Consider the following 13,862-nt stretch of genomic DNA (forward strand, 5'->3'; position numbering starts at 1 on the left):
CCTTTAGGCGACAAAAAGAGACCCCACTGAAAAATATCGTAAGATAAAAATGTCCCAATTATTTTGTTACATTGGGACATATATACTATTCTTTTATGATCATCGGCCTAACTGTCATAAAATAGATTAAAACCTGAAAAAAAATTATCCCTGAAATTCAACATAAAACTATCTGTTATCAAGATATTGATGAAAACACACATCCTAATACAATGTAATAGTAAAAATTTGTCCCAATTTTTCCTTTACTTTTGTACCTTTTTATTACAGCTTGCTACCCTAAGACAAGATAGATAATAAAACAATTTTCTTTTTAAATACTTTTACATAATTTTTTAAGTTTTAGATTTGATTTTAATTTGATTTAATTACGCTGTAAAAAAAAGATATCCTACCTAGTATTGGAAAGTCTATATGAAAATATTAGAAAACGAGAAAACTTTTATAAAATATATCTATAGTATTATGACAGTCAGACCGACGGACCAAATAAGTTGTTTCTTCACCAAAAAATCATAAGTCTATCTCAAATAGCAGCCGAGAAATCACATTCCCCCATTGAGTTACGTTACGAACTGACTGACCTATAGACAAAGAGAATTACAAAGAAGCTATGATGATTCAAATGTAGATAAAACTTTTGAAATAGTTTCGTTCTTCATTGATTGTAATCATATTTATGAATAGATAATTAACTCTTAACTCAATTTCGACTCAATTTAAGTTTAAGTTTAACTCAATTTATCTTAAAATTTAACTCAGTTTTACTCAAATTTAACTTAAATTTTAAATTTTTCAAAAAAAAAACAATCTTAATGTTTTCGTTGTAGGTATTTTGGTAACGATGAAACAATAAAGAAAGAGATACTACAGTTGACTAAGTGCCTGGAACTAAGTGGCCTCTTGGAGGATCATACCTGGAGTTTGTATATTTCTCCAGGCTGTATAGTTTACCTGGAAGCATTCCCTTGAGTCCTGGTGGTCAGTGGGTGGCCTCCAGGATACTGTTTCAATACAAACTTTTATTTTAAAAGGTAAATTTTTAAATATGTAATTTAACTTTATGTTGTTAAATTGCTCTGCAAGTAATCAATGCTGGTCAGTTTATGTATGTTTATAAAGTTCACTTGTTTTGTTTTTTCTTTTTCTTCTTAACTTTCATTATTTTCTTTTATGATCTTATATATTGTTCAAGTAAAGCTTAAAATTTTGTTAAAGTCTAGCTTCTTGCCCTGATAGCTAAAACCTAAGCCCAGTTCAACAAAGCTTGTTGGATTTTTCGCTCAACAGCTACAACAAAAAAACATTTAGAAAAAGTCTTCAGTTACGTCTATACTAAGAATATCTATTGCTAAAAGTAAAATTTGATGAAATTTAATTTTAGGTCAAGATTATCTCCGACACCATTACAACAGTGGAGTGCAAGACAGAGCCCCTCCCGTATGCGGGGGAGTCACACCTCCCCCACGATGCGGGAGGGGGCGCTGGCCCGGGTGGTCAGAGCGCCGGACAAGCGATCATGGGCGGCATGGGGTATGATGTGACGGGGGGCGGGTATCATTACTACGGGGGGTGTGAGGATGGTAGGGGGGCACAACATGGATGGATAGGATACCATCATCATCAGGTAAATAAGAAAAATGCTGGGTTAGAAGTATAACAAGAAAGACAACATCCATAAGTAGCGAAGCTCTAAAACTAAGGGTGGACATGGGCATAGCGTTACGATTTATTATAGAGTAGATTCGCTAATAACAAAAAGGCAAACAAAATCAAAGTATTCAATGAAATAGATTTGGAACGAAAGGTTAAGGTAAAAATATTCGGGTTTAGTCCTTTCCACGACATCCCTCCATAAGGGGCGATTGGTCGTATTTTCAAAATGGCTTTTTATAGGTTATTTTAGGTTAGGTTAGGTTATATTATGTTAGGTGATTGCCCCACAGGGTTAGGTAATTGGCCCCGCAGGGTTAGAGCCCCCCGCAGGTGCTAGAAATAAGAGAAAAGCTACTGTGAAAAAAAATACGAAGAATCGCCCCTTATGGAGGGATGTCGTGGAAAGGACTATACCCAAATATTCTTTTAATTAATAGAAAAATATATTTTTTACTAAATTTTCTTCTTCAGAATATAACATTTTTCGAAATTTTATTTTACTTAGAGTATAATTATTTATTATGTTAGGTTGGACATCTGCAGGGTAGCCCCACACAGAGATATCCTTACTATGAATAATTATTTACTATGTTAGGTTGGACATCCGCAGGGTAGCCCTACACAGAGATATCTTTACTATGAATAATTATTTATTATGTTAGGTTGGACATCCGCAGGGTAGCCCTACACAGAGATATCCTTACTATGAATAATTATTTATTATGTTAGGTTTAACATCCGCAGGGTAGCCCCACACAGAGATATCCTTACTATGAATAATTATTTATTATGTTAGGTTGGACATCCGCAGGGTAGCCCTACACAGAGATATTCTTACTATGAATAATTATTTACTATGTTAGGTTGGACATCCGCAGGGTAGCCCCACACAGAGATATCCTTACTATGAATAATTATTTATTATGTTAGGTTGGACATCCGCAGGGTAGCCCTACACAGAGATATCTTTACTATGAATAATTATTTATTATGTTAGGTTGGACATCCGCAGGGTAGCCCTACACAGAGATATCCTTACTATGAATAATTATTTATTATGTTAGGTTGGACATCCGCAGGGTAGCCCTACACAGAGATATCTTTACTATGAATAATTATTTATTATGTTAGGTTGGACATCCGCAGGGTAGCCCCACACAGAGATATCCTTACTATGAATAATTATTTATTATGTTAGGTTTAACATCCGCAGGGTAGCCCCACACAGAGATATCCTTACTATGAATAATTATTTATTATGTTAGGTTTAACATCCGCAGGGTAGCCCCACACAGAGATATCCTTACTATGAATAATTATTTACTATGTTAGGTTGGACATCCGCAGGGTAGCCCCACACAGAGATATCCTTACTATGAATAATTATTTATTATGTTAGGTTTAACATCCGCAGGGTAGCCCCACACAGAGATATCCTTACTATGAATAATTATTTATTATGTTAGGTTGGACATCCGCAGGGTAGCCCTACACAGAGATATCCTTACTATGAATAATTATTTATTATGTTAGGTTGGACATCCGCAGGGTAGCCCTACACAGAGATATCTTTACTATGAATAATTATTTATTATGTTAGGTTGGACATCCGCAGGGTAGCCCCACACAGAGATATCCTTACTATGAATAATTATTTATTATGTTAGGTTTAACATCCGCAGGGTAGCCCCACACAGAGATATCCTTACTATGAATAATTATTTATTATGTTAGGTTTAACATCCGCAGGGTAGCCCCACACAGAGATATCCTTACTATGAATAATTATTTATTATGTTAGGTTTAACATCCGCAGGGTAGCCCCACACAGAGATATCCTTACTATGAATAATTATTTATTATGTTAGGTTGGACATCCGCAGGGTAGCCCTACACAGAGATATCCTTACTATGAATAATTATTTATTATGTTAGGTTTAACATCCGCAGGGTAGCCCCACACAGAGATATCCTTACTATGAATAATTATTTATTATGTTAGGTTTAACATCCGCAGGGTAGCCCTACACAGAGATATCCTTACTATGAATAATTATTTATTATGTTAGGTTTAACATCCGCAGGGTAGCCCCACACAGAGATATCCTTACTATGAATAATTATTTATTATGTTAGGTTTAACATCCGCAGGGTAGCCCCACACAGAGATATCCTTACTATGAATAATTATTTATTATGTTAGGTTGGACATCCGCAGGGTAGCCCTACACAGAGATATCCTTACTATGAATAATTATTTATTATGTTAGGTTTAACATCCGCAGGGTAGCCCCACACAGAGATATCCTTATTATGAATAATTATTTATTATGTTAGGTTTAACATCCGCAGGGTAGCCCCACACAGAGATATCCTTACTATGAATAATTATTTATTATGTTAGGTTTAACATCCGCAGGGTAGCCCCACACAGAGATATCCTTACTATGAATAATTATTTATTATGTTAGGTTTAACATCCGCAGGGTAGCCCCACACAGAGATATCCTTACTATGAATAATTATTTATTATGTTAGGTTTAACATCCGCAGGGTAGCCCCACACAGAGATATCCTTACTATGAATAATTATTTATTATGTTAGGTTTAACATCCGCAGGGTAGCCCCACACAGAGATATCCTTACTATGAATAATTATTTATTATGTTAGGTTGGACATCCGCAGGGTAGCCCTACACAGAGATATCCTTACTATGAATAATTATTTATTATGTTAGGTTTAACATCCGCAGGGTAGCCCCACACAGAGATATCCTTATTATGAATAATTATTTATTATGTTAGGTTTAACATCCGCAGGGTAGCCCCACACAGAGATATCCTTACTATGAATAATTATTTATTATGTTAGGTTTAACATCCGCAGGGTAGCCCCACACAGAGATATCCTTACTATGAATAATTATTTATTATGTTAGGTTTAACATCCGCAGGGTAGCCCCACACAGAGATATCCTTACTATGAATAATTATTTATTATGTTAGGTTTAACATCCGCAGGGTAGCCCCACACAGAGATATCCTTACTATGAATAATTATTTATTATGTTAGGTTTAACATCCGCAGGGTAGCCCCACACAGAGATATCCTTACTATGAATAATTATTTATTATGTTAGGTTTAACATCCGCAGGGTAGCCCCACACAGAGATATCCTTACTATGAATAATTATTTATTATGTTAGGTTTAACATCCGCAGGGTAGCCCCACACAGAGATATCCTTACTATGAATAATTATTTATTATGTTAGGTTGGACATCCGCAGGGTAGCCCCACACAGAGATATCCTTACTATGAATAATTATTTACTATGTTAGGTTGGACATACTCAGGGTAGCCCTATACAGAGATATCTTTACTATGAATAATTATTTATTATGTTAGGTTGGACATCCGCAGGGTAGCCCTACACAGAGATATCTTTACTATGAATAATTATTTATTATGTTAGGTTGGACATCCGCAGGGTAGCCCTACACAGAGATATCCTTACTATGAATAATTATTTATTATGTTAGGTTGGACATCCGCAGGGTAGCCCTACACAGAGATATCCTTACTATGAATAATTATTTATTATGTTAGGTTGGACATCCGCAGGGTAGCCCCACACAGAGATATCCTTACTATGAATAATTATTTATTATGTTAGGTTGGACATCCGCAGGGTAGCCCCACACAGAGATATCCTTACTATGAATAATTATTTACTATGTTAGGTTGGACATACTCAGGGTAGCCCTATACAGAGATATCTTTACTATGAATAATTATTTATTATGTTAGGTTGGACATCCGCAGGGTAGCCCTACACAGAGATATCTTTACTATGAATAATTATTTATTATGTTAGGTTGGACATCCGCAGGGTAGCCCTACACAGAGATATCCTTACTATGAATAATTATTTATTATGTTAGGTTGGACATCCGCAGGGTAGCCCTACACAGAGATATCTTTACTATGAATAATTATTTATTATGTTAGGTTGGACATCCGCAGGGTAGCCCCACACAGAGATATCCTTACTATGACTCAAGGTACCTTTCAATTTACATAGCTTATAACAACAACGAAATTATGTCGCGAACACATATACGTGAATTTTAGCTGTCGTTTATCTGCCCCGAAAATATTATTTTAGATTTATATCGCTTGTTAACTACACCTTATTCCTGTATTCAATTAAAACAATACTTAAAAAAAAACTTTTAACGTTTTAATTTTTTATTTTGTCAATTATTTCTATGGAATTTACAGATTTTTTTCCATTAAAATGATACACAGTTAGTTGTTTTTGTTATTGTATCTTATTGCTAATTTGAAAACTATGACATATTTAAATTTTTGTGATTTATTTGGCTACATTCAAAAGACAACCAACCCTTTGATTACACGAATCTTTTCAGATAGACATAATTTGCAATTATAGGTTCCTTTTAATAGGTATTTATTTTTCACTTGCTAATATTGTGTCTTGTAACATTTCTAGTAACTTTAGTATTCAAAGAATCTAAAACTTAATATAATACTTGTTTGTAGAAATGGGTATTACCTACACGGGGCTGGAGTTGGTGGACCTGGAGATCCTGGTAACCCTGCGGGGTCCTGGCATGAACCTGTCAACAGTCAAGGTAAATACACAGATAGACATTTTGAGGGTGATTTCCTGCTTTCAATTTTCATATAACTACATATATCCTAAAAACAGGGGATAAATTAAACAACTTTTGGCTGTAGTATCCTAATTGACATCATATTTCCTTTATTCGGAAAGAAGCTCTTTGTAGTGCCTATAAAAAAGGGGATAATTTTTTTTAAAATTGGCTGCAGTGTTTCAAATGACGTTATATTAAAATATTCCTTTATTCTAATATGACGTCATTGGGGATTTTTTGGCCATAAGTATTCTAATTTATCCCCTTTTAATTATAAAGTTTTGGAGTCAAACTTCTTTTGTTTTGCAGGTGGGCGACCAGACTCCCCTAGTGGTGTGTCCGCGGCTGGGTATCCTGGGGCTGCAGGACCCCCCACACAGAATATGTACTCAAGCTGTAAACTACAGGGACCTCCTAGCCCACCTGAAACTAAGGTACATAGATAGATAGATAGATTGGATAAATATAAATAGATGAAGTTGATTGATTGACAGATAGATGGATAGAAAGAAAAAAACTCTTTGTTTAATAGATAAACAAGTATGACAACACCCATAAGTAGCGAACCAAAATATCATGGATTTACAAATGGACAAAGTTATGAGGCAGATGTCCAAAGGAAAACAATGGATATATAGAAAATTACAGACCTATACTTATATTTCACACCCGATAGTGGACGCTTATTGATACCTGGGATCTTCACCAAACATTGTTACTGTATGTCTTAAGAGCAAATAATAAATTTACGTTTCCCCGTGTTTTAAAGACAGACGGACTTACTTTTAAATGATAAAGTACCTTTGCTACAAAAAAAATTTAGTTTAATTGATTTATAGTCAAATAAACATAGAAGAAAGTGGAAAGATAGATTAAAGATAATATATGGTGATTGTTAGGCAGATATATTTGTAGTTTCTTTGATTACAAATGTTATTGTAGACAACAGATAATAAGATAAGTAGAATTATAGACGGATTGATATGTGTAATTTATTTAGATGGAGGGATTACCAACAAGTCAGCACCAAGGACAATATCCCGGCTTCCCTGGCTGTACACAGTCAAATTGGAGTAATCCTGTACCATCTCAGGTACATAGATAAATAGATAGATACCTTCTCAGGTAGACAGATAGATAGATAGATACCATCTCAGGTAGGCAGATAGATAAATAGATACCATCTCAGGTAGCTAGATAGATAGATAGATACCTTCTCAGGTAGATAGTTAGATAGATACCATCTCAGGTAGACAGATAAATAGATACATACTATCGCAGGTAGGCAGATAGATAGATAGATACCATCTCGTGTAGATATGAGAGATAGATCAGGTAAATAGATACCATCTCAGGTAGAGAGATAGATAGATGGAAACAGATATGTAGTTGAATTAATAGATGAATTGAAAGATGAATTTATAGATGAGTTGAGAGATGAATTTATAGATGAATTGATGGATGAATTTATATGTGTGTTTCTATATCAAATGTCTTTTTAAAGTCAAGGTGTCGTTATTTATTTTATTTTATCTATAAAGTTTACCAAAACTAACAATATTATCTTTAAAACTTAAAATATTATTAAGATAAAATTATAAAATTAAGCGGCAATAACTATTGGCTATCAGGTTTTTTGCTTTCAGCACCTGGCAAACTCCTATGGACTTGGGCAGCCGTCACCTGTTCCTCCTGGAGGCCCACAGGGGTCACAGGGAGCCCCAGTTCCTTCTCCCCTCTACCCCTGGATGCGTAGCCAATTTGGTGAGTTTTTTTGCAGCATAGTTACTCTAAAGCTAAATACGTCAGTAAGTCTATGTTTATGTCTATAATAAATACAAAAAAACTTTTAAAATTAAGTTTATTCTTGTGACGCCTCCATTACACATTACCATCTTTTTTCTATTTGCTTCTGATAGTTTGATTAAATCATTTTACAATTTTTTGAATTTTTAAAAATATAATAAGAAATTTGTAAATGTAGAAAGTCACTCAAAAGTCAGACATGTGACGTCTTGAAAATGAGTGATTATCCATCTCTTTTTTAGGGGTTTCTCCCTCATTTTTATGACGTCATATGTCTGATTTTTTAGTTACTTTCTCCAGTTACAAAAATTGTTCTCCTCCAACGTTTTGCTATTGTAAATTATTATTATTGGCATTTGAGAAAAAATGCATGTAATTTTTGCATTTTTTGCAATACCATACTTGACTTTTTGTGATAAATAAAATCATAAAATATTTCGATGGCAATTTTATATTGAACTGATGGGAATTACGGAGGCAAGATTGTTGTTCTTTGAGGGTCTTTATATATCCTTTTTAAATAAAAAAAATAGATAGAAATATTGTATTTTTGTTAAAAATTAGTAATTATTGTCTTAAGCATGCTACCAGGTGAATATTTTTTAAAAAGTATATCTTAGAAATTAGAAAGTTATAATATAGATGTTTGCTTTTGAAAAAGATTTTTATGCTTTTTTGTTAATTTTTAAAGAAAAAATAATATAAGATAAAGATTTTTTCTTGCTGGGATTAGATCCGTCATCATGGCATTCTAACGACGCTAGCGACACCCAGTGGCATGATTCAGACAATAATTACTGGACCAATGAAGAAGGTACTTTTTTATCTTCTTTTTTCCTTATAAAAAGATTTTAAAATTGTATACTAATTTAGAGACACACAGAAAACTGTCCCGAATTTGTATTAATTTTGAGGAACAAGACTCCAGTGACGTCATATATTTCTTTCCCGAAAAAGGGAAGGGGGGGAGAAAATCTCTTCAAAAGAGATGGGGAAAACCCCTTTTTCTCCCATCTCTTTTTTCTTCCCCCCTTCCCTTTTTTTTCATTCCCCTTCCCTTTTTCGGGAAAGAAAAATATGACGTAACTGGAGTCTTGTTCCTCAAAATTAATACAAATTCGGGACAGTTTTCTGTGTGTCTAATTTAGAGATCTATAAATACATTATCTAAACGTTTATAGAGCAAAAGTTTGAAATAAAAAAACATCAAATGTCTATTTTTTAGTAGCTAGGCTACTCTAAAATACGAAATGTCCGTATGTACGTCAGTCAGCTACGATAAAGAAGTAATGTGTTTTTTTTGCTGCTCTTCAAGATTTTGTTTCAAGATTCCCTATACCAATATATACAGTTTATTAAGGTTTCGTTATTTCCATTATTTCTGATTTACTCCTTTCATCACTTTATAAATATGTTAAGCCATGTTTGTTGTCCTTTTTTTATTTTTTTATTTTGAGTGAAATAAAAATGAAATTGTAAATTAGAAAGTTATAGATTATTGGATTTACTTCAATTATTGTTTTCAATCTATAATCAAAATAATTTGGTAAAAAACCCTTCTATTTTAACTTTTTCCCAATGCATTTATTTGCTAACAAAATATCTAAGAAAGAAAATAGCTAATTACTATATTAATATTTATAAAAATATGTACCTAATATTTTAAAAATATTATAGAGAGAAAACGTGGAAGACAGACGTACACAAGATATCAAACATTGGAGCTAGAAAAAGAGTTTCATTTTAACAGGTATTATTAATAAACAAATAATAGTTATTTCTCGCATCGTATTATAAACAGCTTTCCGCGGATATAGAATGTACAATTATAAGATTAAACCATTTTTTTTTAGCCCCGAGATGTCGAAGGCACGGGCTAAAAAAAAATGGTTTTACTCTTATGATTGTAAATTTTTATATTCGTAGATAGCTGGGTATAATACGATGCTAGACATAGTTTTTTTTTGTATGGATGAGAACCGGTTCCTATCCACCGGATTCGAATGAATACGAGAATATTTATTAAGGTATTTAGTCTGTCAAAGATAAATGAATAGATTGGCCGGTAGATAAATAGATGGCTTGATAGATGAATATTGAGAAAGATAAAAAAAATAATAGATAGAATATCAATAAGTACATGGGTTTAATAGATGTTTAAAGATGGCCGGGTATATTTTAGAATAAAGATTTAGGAAAATTCATTATCGTCTTTGTTTTCTATTGAGGGGTCTCAGCGGTATTTTTTTGTAGGAGGTTGGGGGGGGGGGGGGTGTCCTTAACTTGCTGTAAAACTAGAGGAGGATGGTAATCTAATATAACTCCAAAGTTTTAAGGGGTTAAGGACCCCTTGAATTTTATGCTCATTGTTTAACATGATAAATAAAAATATTGATGGCTTGAAGTATATAATACCTAGATATTTAAAAATATAAAATAATATCAAGTACCATAGAATCAATATATTTAGATACCTTACCAGAAGAAGACGGATAGAGATCGCTCATGCTCTTTGCCTCACAGAACGACAGATTAAAATATGGTTTCAAAATAGGTAACTTTTTAGTGTGTTTTTTAGTTTGGGTTCAAACTTCGAACCCTGACAAAATTTCAGTATTTTTTATAAGCATAAATATTTGTTTATAATGCCTTCAAAATTACGTTTTCAGTCTATTCTATATCTATTCATAGAGTCTATACAAAAATAGCAATTTATGCATTGGCATTTCGACATTAAATGATTTCAGCATTCACCTTATTTTATGCCATATGCTCGATATAATTCATTGAAATTGAATTATCAACATAAAATCCTGTAGATTTTTATTATTTTATTAAATTGAAGCTATTTCAATCTTAGATTCAGTTTTAAATCTTTATCCTTTTTTAGGCGAATGAAGTGGAAAAAGGAGAACAAGGCAAAGGCTGAGGGAGATGATGGCGAGCAGACCGACACCTCCCCGGAGCCCCCGAATCAATGATCCGAAGCGGGTGACAGTCTGCCACCCCCCTTGCCGCCCCTGCACGGACAGCCACAAGCGCCACCACAACCCCCGCCTCCCCCCATGACATGGTCCAATATTCTGGGCATTTTACCCGAATAAAAAATATATACATGGGGGTTACTCAAAATATGCTTGTAGTAAAACAGGCGCGCACTGAACAACCGTACATGAAAATGCGCAAATTTGAAATGGACCAATATCCTAAACTATTTAGGCCAAAATATTTCTCAAAACTAAAGTGACTTCAAATCTTAAAGCATAAACAAAGAACCAGATAGCTCTTTTGCAAAGCCAAGTGATAATATACGCAGAGCTAAATTATTATTTTTAAATAAAAAAACTAATGCTCAAGCCTATGTATGTGTTTTATTGATTAATAATAGTTAAGTTTATTATTTGAATATTATTTAAAAGCTGTGAATAAAAAAAACTTCCACAAATAAAGAAAGGTGATGCAAAATACTCATTTTTGTTTTTATATTATTTAACAAATATGTCTAGATCTCATATCTGTATAAAAACAATTTTAGTAAAAAACTCAAAATGTGCGTGTTAGAAAAAAGGCGCGTTGTGTACTGTATGTACATGTGCGCAGCTAGTGAACGATTACCAGTGATGGATGACAGCTGATGGTGTTATGGAGCAATATTAACACATTTTTAAGTTATATTTTTGTCAATGTAAAAGTTATTAATTAACATTTTAATAATACTCAGATAATGCAAATCTTTAAAAAAGCTCACCATTATTTAAAAAGTTAATTTCATGATATTTTATGGGAAAAGTTGAAAAATACGTGGTTATCTTTCCTTTGTTAATTTCTATTTATAATATTATTGATATTATTACACATGATTAATTTAATATGTATTAAATAAGCGCATTTAAGTATGTACAGAAAACTAGGATATATCCCTTGAAACTAATAAATCACACGTCTTTCTTTTTCTTTACAAATCTCTTGCGAATTAGATTCTAAATATAAATTTGTAGAACTTAGCAGACAAAGATTAATATTTAAATTGGAGCCAAATACAACTTTACTTTTAGGGGAATACTAACTCTTATATGGTTTTAGACAGATAAGCTAAAAACATTTATTTTATTTTCAAGATTCTTTGAACAATTTTTAATAAATCATAAAGGACACTTCAAATTTTATTTTGTTGATGGCCAAGTCACATAACCTTTCTCAAAATGTATTTCTTATTCACTAAAATCTTTGCTGTTTAGCTCTACTAATATTTCTTTTAGATTCTTATGTTTATAAATACTTCAACTAGAAGCCTTTTATAGTGCCTAAAAAACGACGTAATACAACACAAATAACCTATGATATAAGGCAATACACAGACTATAATACGAATGGCAGGCTAGTAAACATTTTAATTGACCAATGATAGGCCAGTATGCCGTCATTTTTAAATGCACTATAAAAAGCTTCCTTCAAATAACAAAAACCATAAAATTTTTTAAGGCCCAATTTTTTTAAGTTTTAACAAAAACAGTAAAAGTGTCGAACTATGACGTCAGAAAAAATTAACAATTAACCAATGAGAAGCCAGTATTCACAATGGTAAAATATATAGCGGCCTCTCATTGGTTAATTTTTTTCTGACGTCATAGTTAGACACTTTTACTGTTTTCAGTTTTAACAACAACATGTAAACGTTGCACAAGTATAATGTGCTAGAATTGTAAAAATATTGTCAAAATGTACAACAACGTTGGTCAGGGCTAATAGACTGAATAAATGGCAGCAAACTACATGGAATTTAGTTTCTAATTCTTTGCTGACATTTGTATATCATTGTATCATTCATTTTAAAATAAACAAGGACGATTATAGCCAGTAGTAGCCAAGATTTTTGAAGAAATGGGAAATCAATTTGAATAGTTTAAAGAAAAATAAAGAAAAAAGTAAAAATATAGTTTCAATACAGACAAACAGACCTTCAAGAGTATTGTGTAGAGTAGCTTCTTTACTAGGAGAACAATATTTCAAAAAGCCAAAATCAAAATAAGGAAAAAAGTTTTAATTGAAAGATTTGAAAAACCAAAGTTGTAAAAATATTTTATGCATTTATTTGTTAATAATTATTAGGGAAACTGTTATGTTTATTACAATCAACAATTTAATAAGAAAAGATACAAAATCAATAACATGTTAATGAAAGTAATAATAACCTAGGTTTAATTAAATTATAATTTTGATTTTAAAACTTCTGTTTTGTGCAGGGAGGTGGAAGTGTGCTGAAAAATAAATAGTATTACAGGCAGACTAATAATTTGATATTTGAAATATTTTTTTTTATCGCATAGTATTGTAGACAGTTTTTCGCGGATAGTGAAATAAAAATTATGTAGGCCCTGAAGGATCGTAGGCCCGGACCTTTATGAGTTTTATCTTATTTTTCGTGGAAAATAATCTATAATACATTAAGATACATGCTTTACAGAATGGGTTTTAATCGATTGGAAAAAAATTCATTTACTATTGTCCTTTTCTCGTAGTTTAGTAATAAAGGTGTTTGAATAATAGAAAATGGTCAGTTTCTGCCCTGTTCTCCTATTTATTTTCTAGCATATACTTTCCCTTTTTCCCTGGTATTGTGTAACTTATTTCAATTGTAAATTTTGTGCTGAACTTGGCGTGGATATGATTTCATATGATGAATGTTTTATAAATAAATTTTAGTTACTTTCTGTCTT

General features: G+C 32.5%; 1 protein-coding gene across 2 annotated transcripts; it reads left to right on the forward strand.

The window, feature by feature from the left end:
* Positions 1–871: 871 nt before the first annotated feature.
* On the forward strand, positions 872–13,856 carry LOC145326803 (homeotic protein antennapedia-like). Of its 2 annotated transcripts, XM_080170219.1 has the most exons (11): positions 872–1,034; positions 1,385–1,627; positions 5,669–5,721; positions 6,224–6,315; positions 6,649–6,773; positions 7,340–7,432; positions 7,986–8,103; positions 8,879–8,959; positions 9,823–9,895; positions 10,616–10,699; positions 11,036–13,856. In XM_080170219.1, the coding sequence occupies exons 2-11, from the start codon at positions 1,520–1,522 to the stop codon at positions 11,124–11,126; spliced, it is 918 nt and encodes a 305-aa protein (XP_080026345.1). In that variant the 5' UTR covers positions 872–1,034; positions 1,385–1,519; the 3' UTR covers positions 11,127–13,856. The 2 variants fall into 2 exon arrangements, with proteins under 2 accessions (XP_080026345.1, XP_080026347.1); XM_080170221.1 differs by lacking the exon at positions 8,879–8,959 and having other exon boundaries at positions 874–1,034.
* Positions 13,857–13,862: the final 6 nt, after the last annotated feature.

The sequence above is a fragment of the Acartia tonsa genome, chromosome 8 (genome assembly GCF_053477335.1).
Source record: "Acartia tonsa isolate MP-2025a chromosome 8, ASM5347733v1, whole genome shotgun sequence".
Taxonomy (NCBI): domain Eukaryota; kingdom Metazoa; phylum Arthropoda; class Copepoda; order Calanoida; family Acartiidae; genus Acartia; species Acartia tonsa.

Coding starts and splice junctions, on each gene's coding strand:
- LOC145326803 (XM_080170219.1), top strand. CDS start 1,520: ATGGGCGGCATGGGGTATGATGTGACGGGGGGCGGGTATCATTACTAC. Junction 1,628..5,668: donor TAGGATACCATCATCATCAG/GTAAATAAGAAA, acceptor TTATTATGTTAG/GTTGGACATCCGCAGGGTAG. Junction 5,722..6,223: donor TATCCTTACTATGACTCAAG/GTACCTTTCAAT, acceptor ACTTGTTTGTAG/AAATGGGTATTACCTACACG.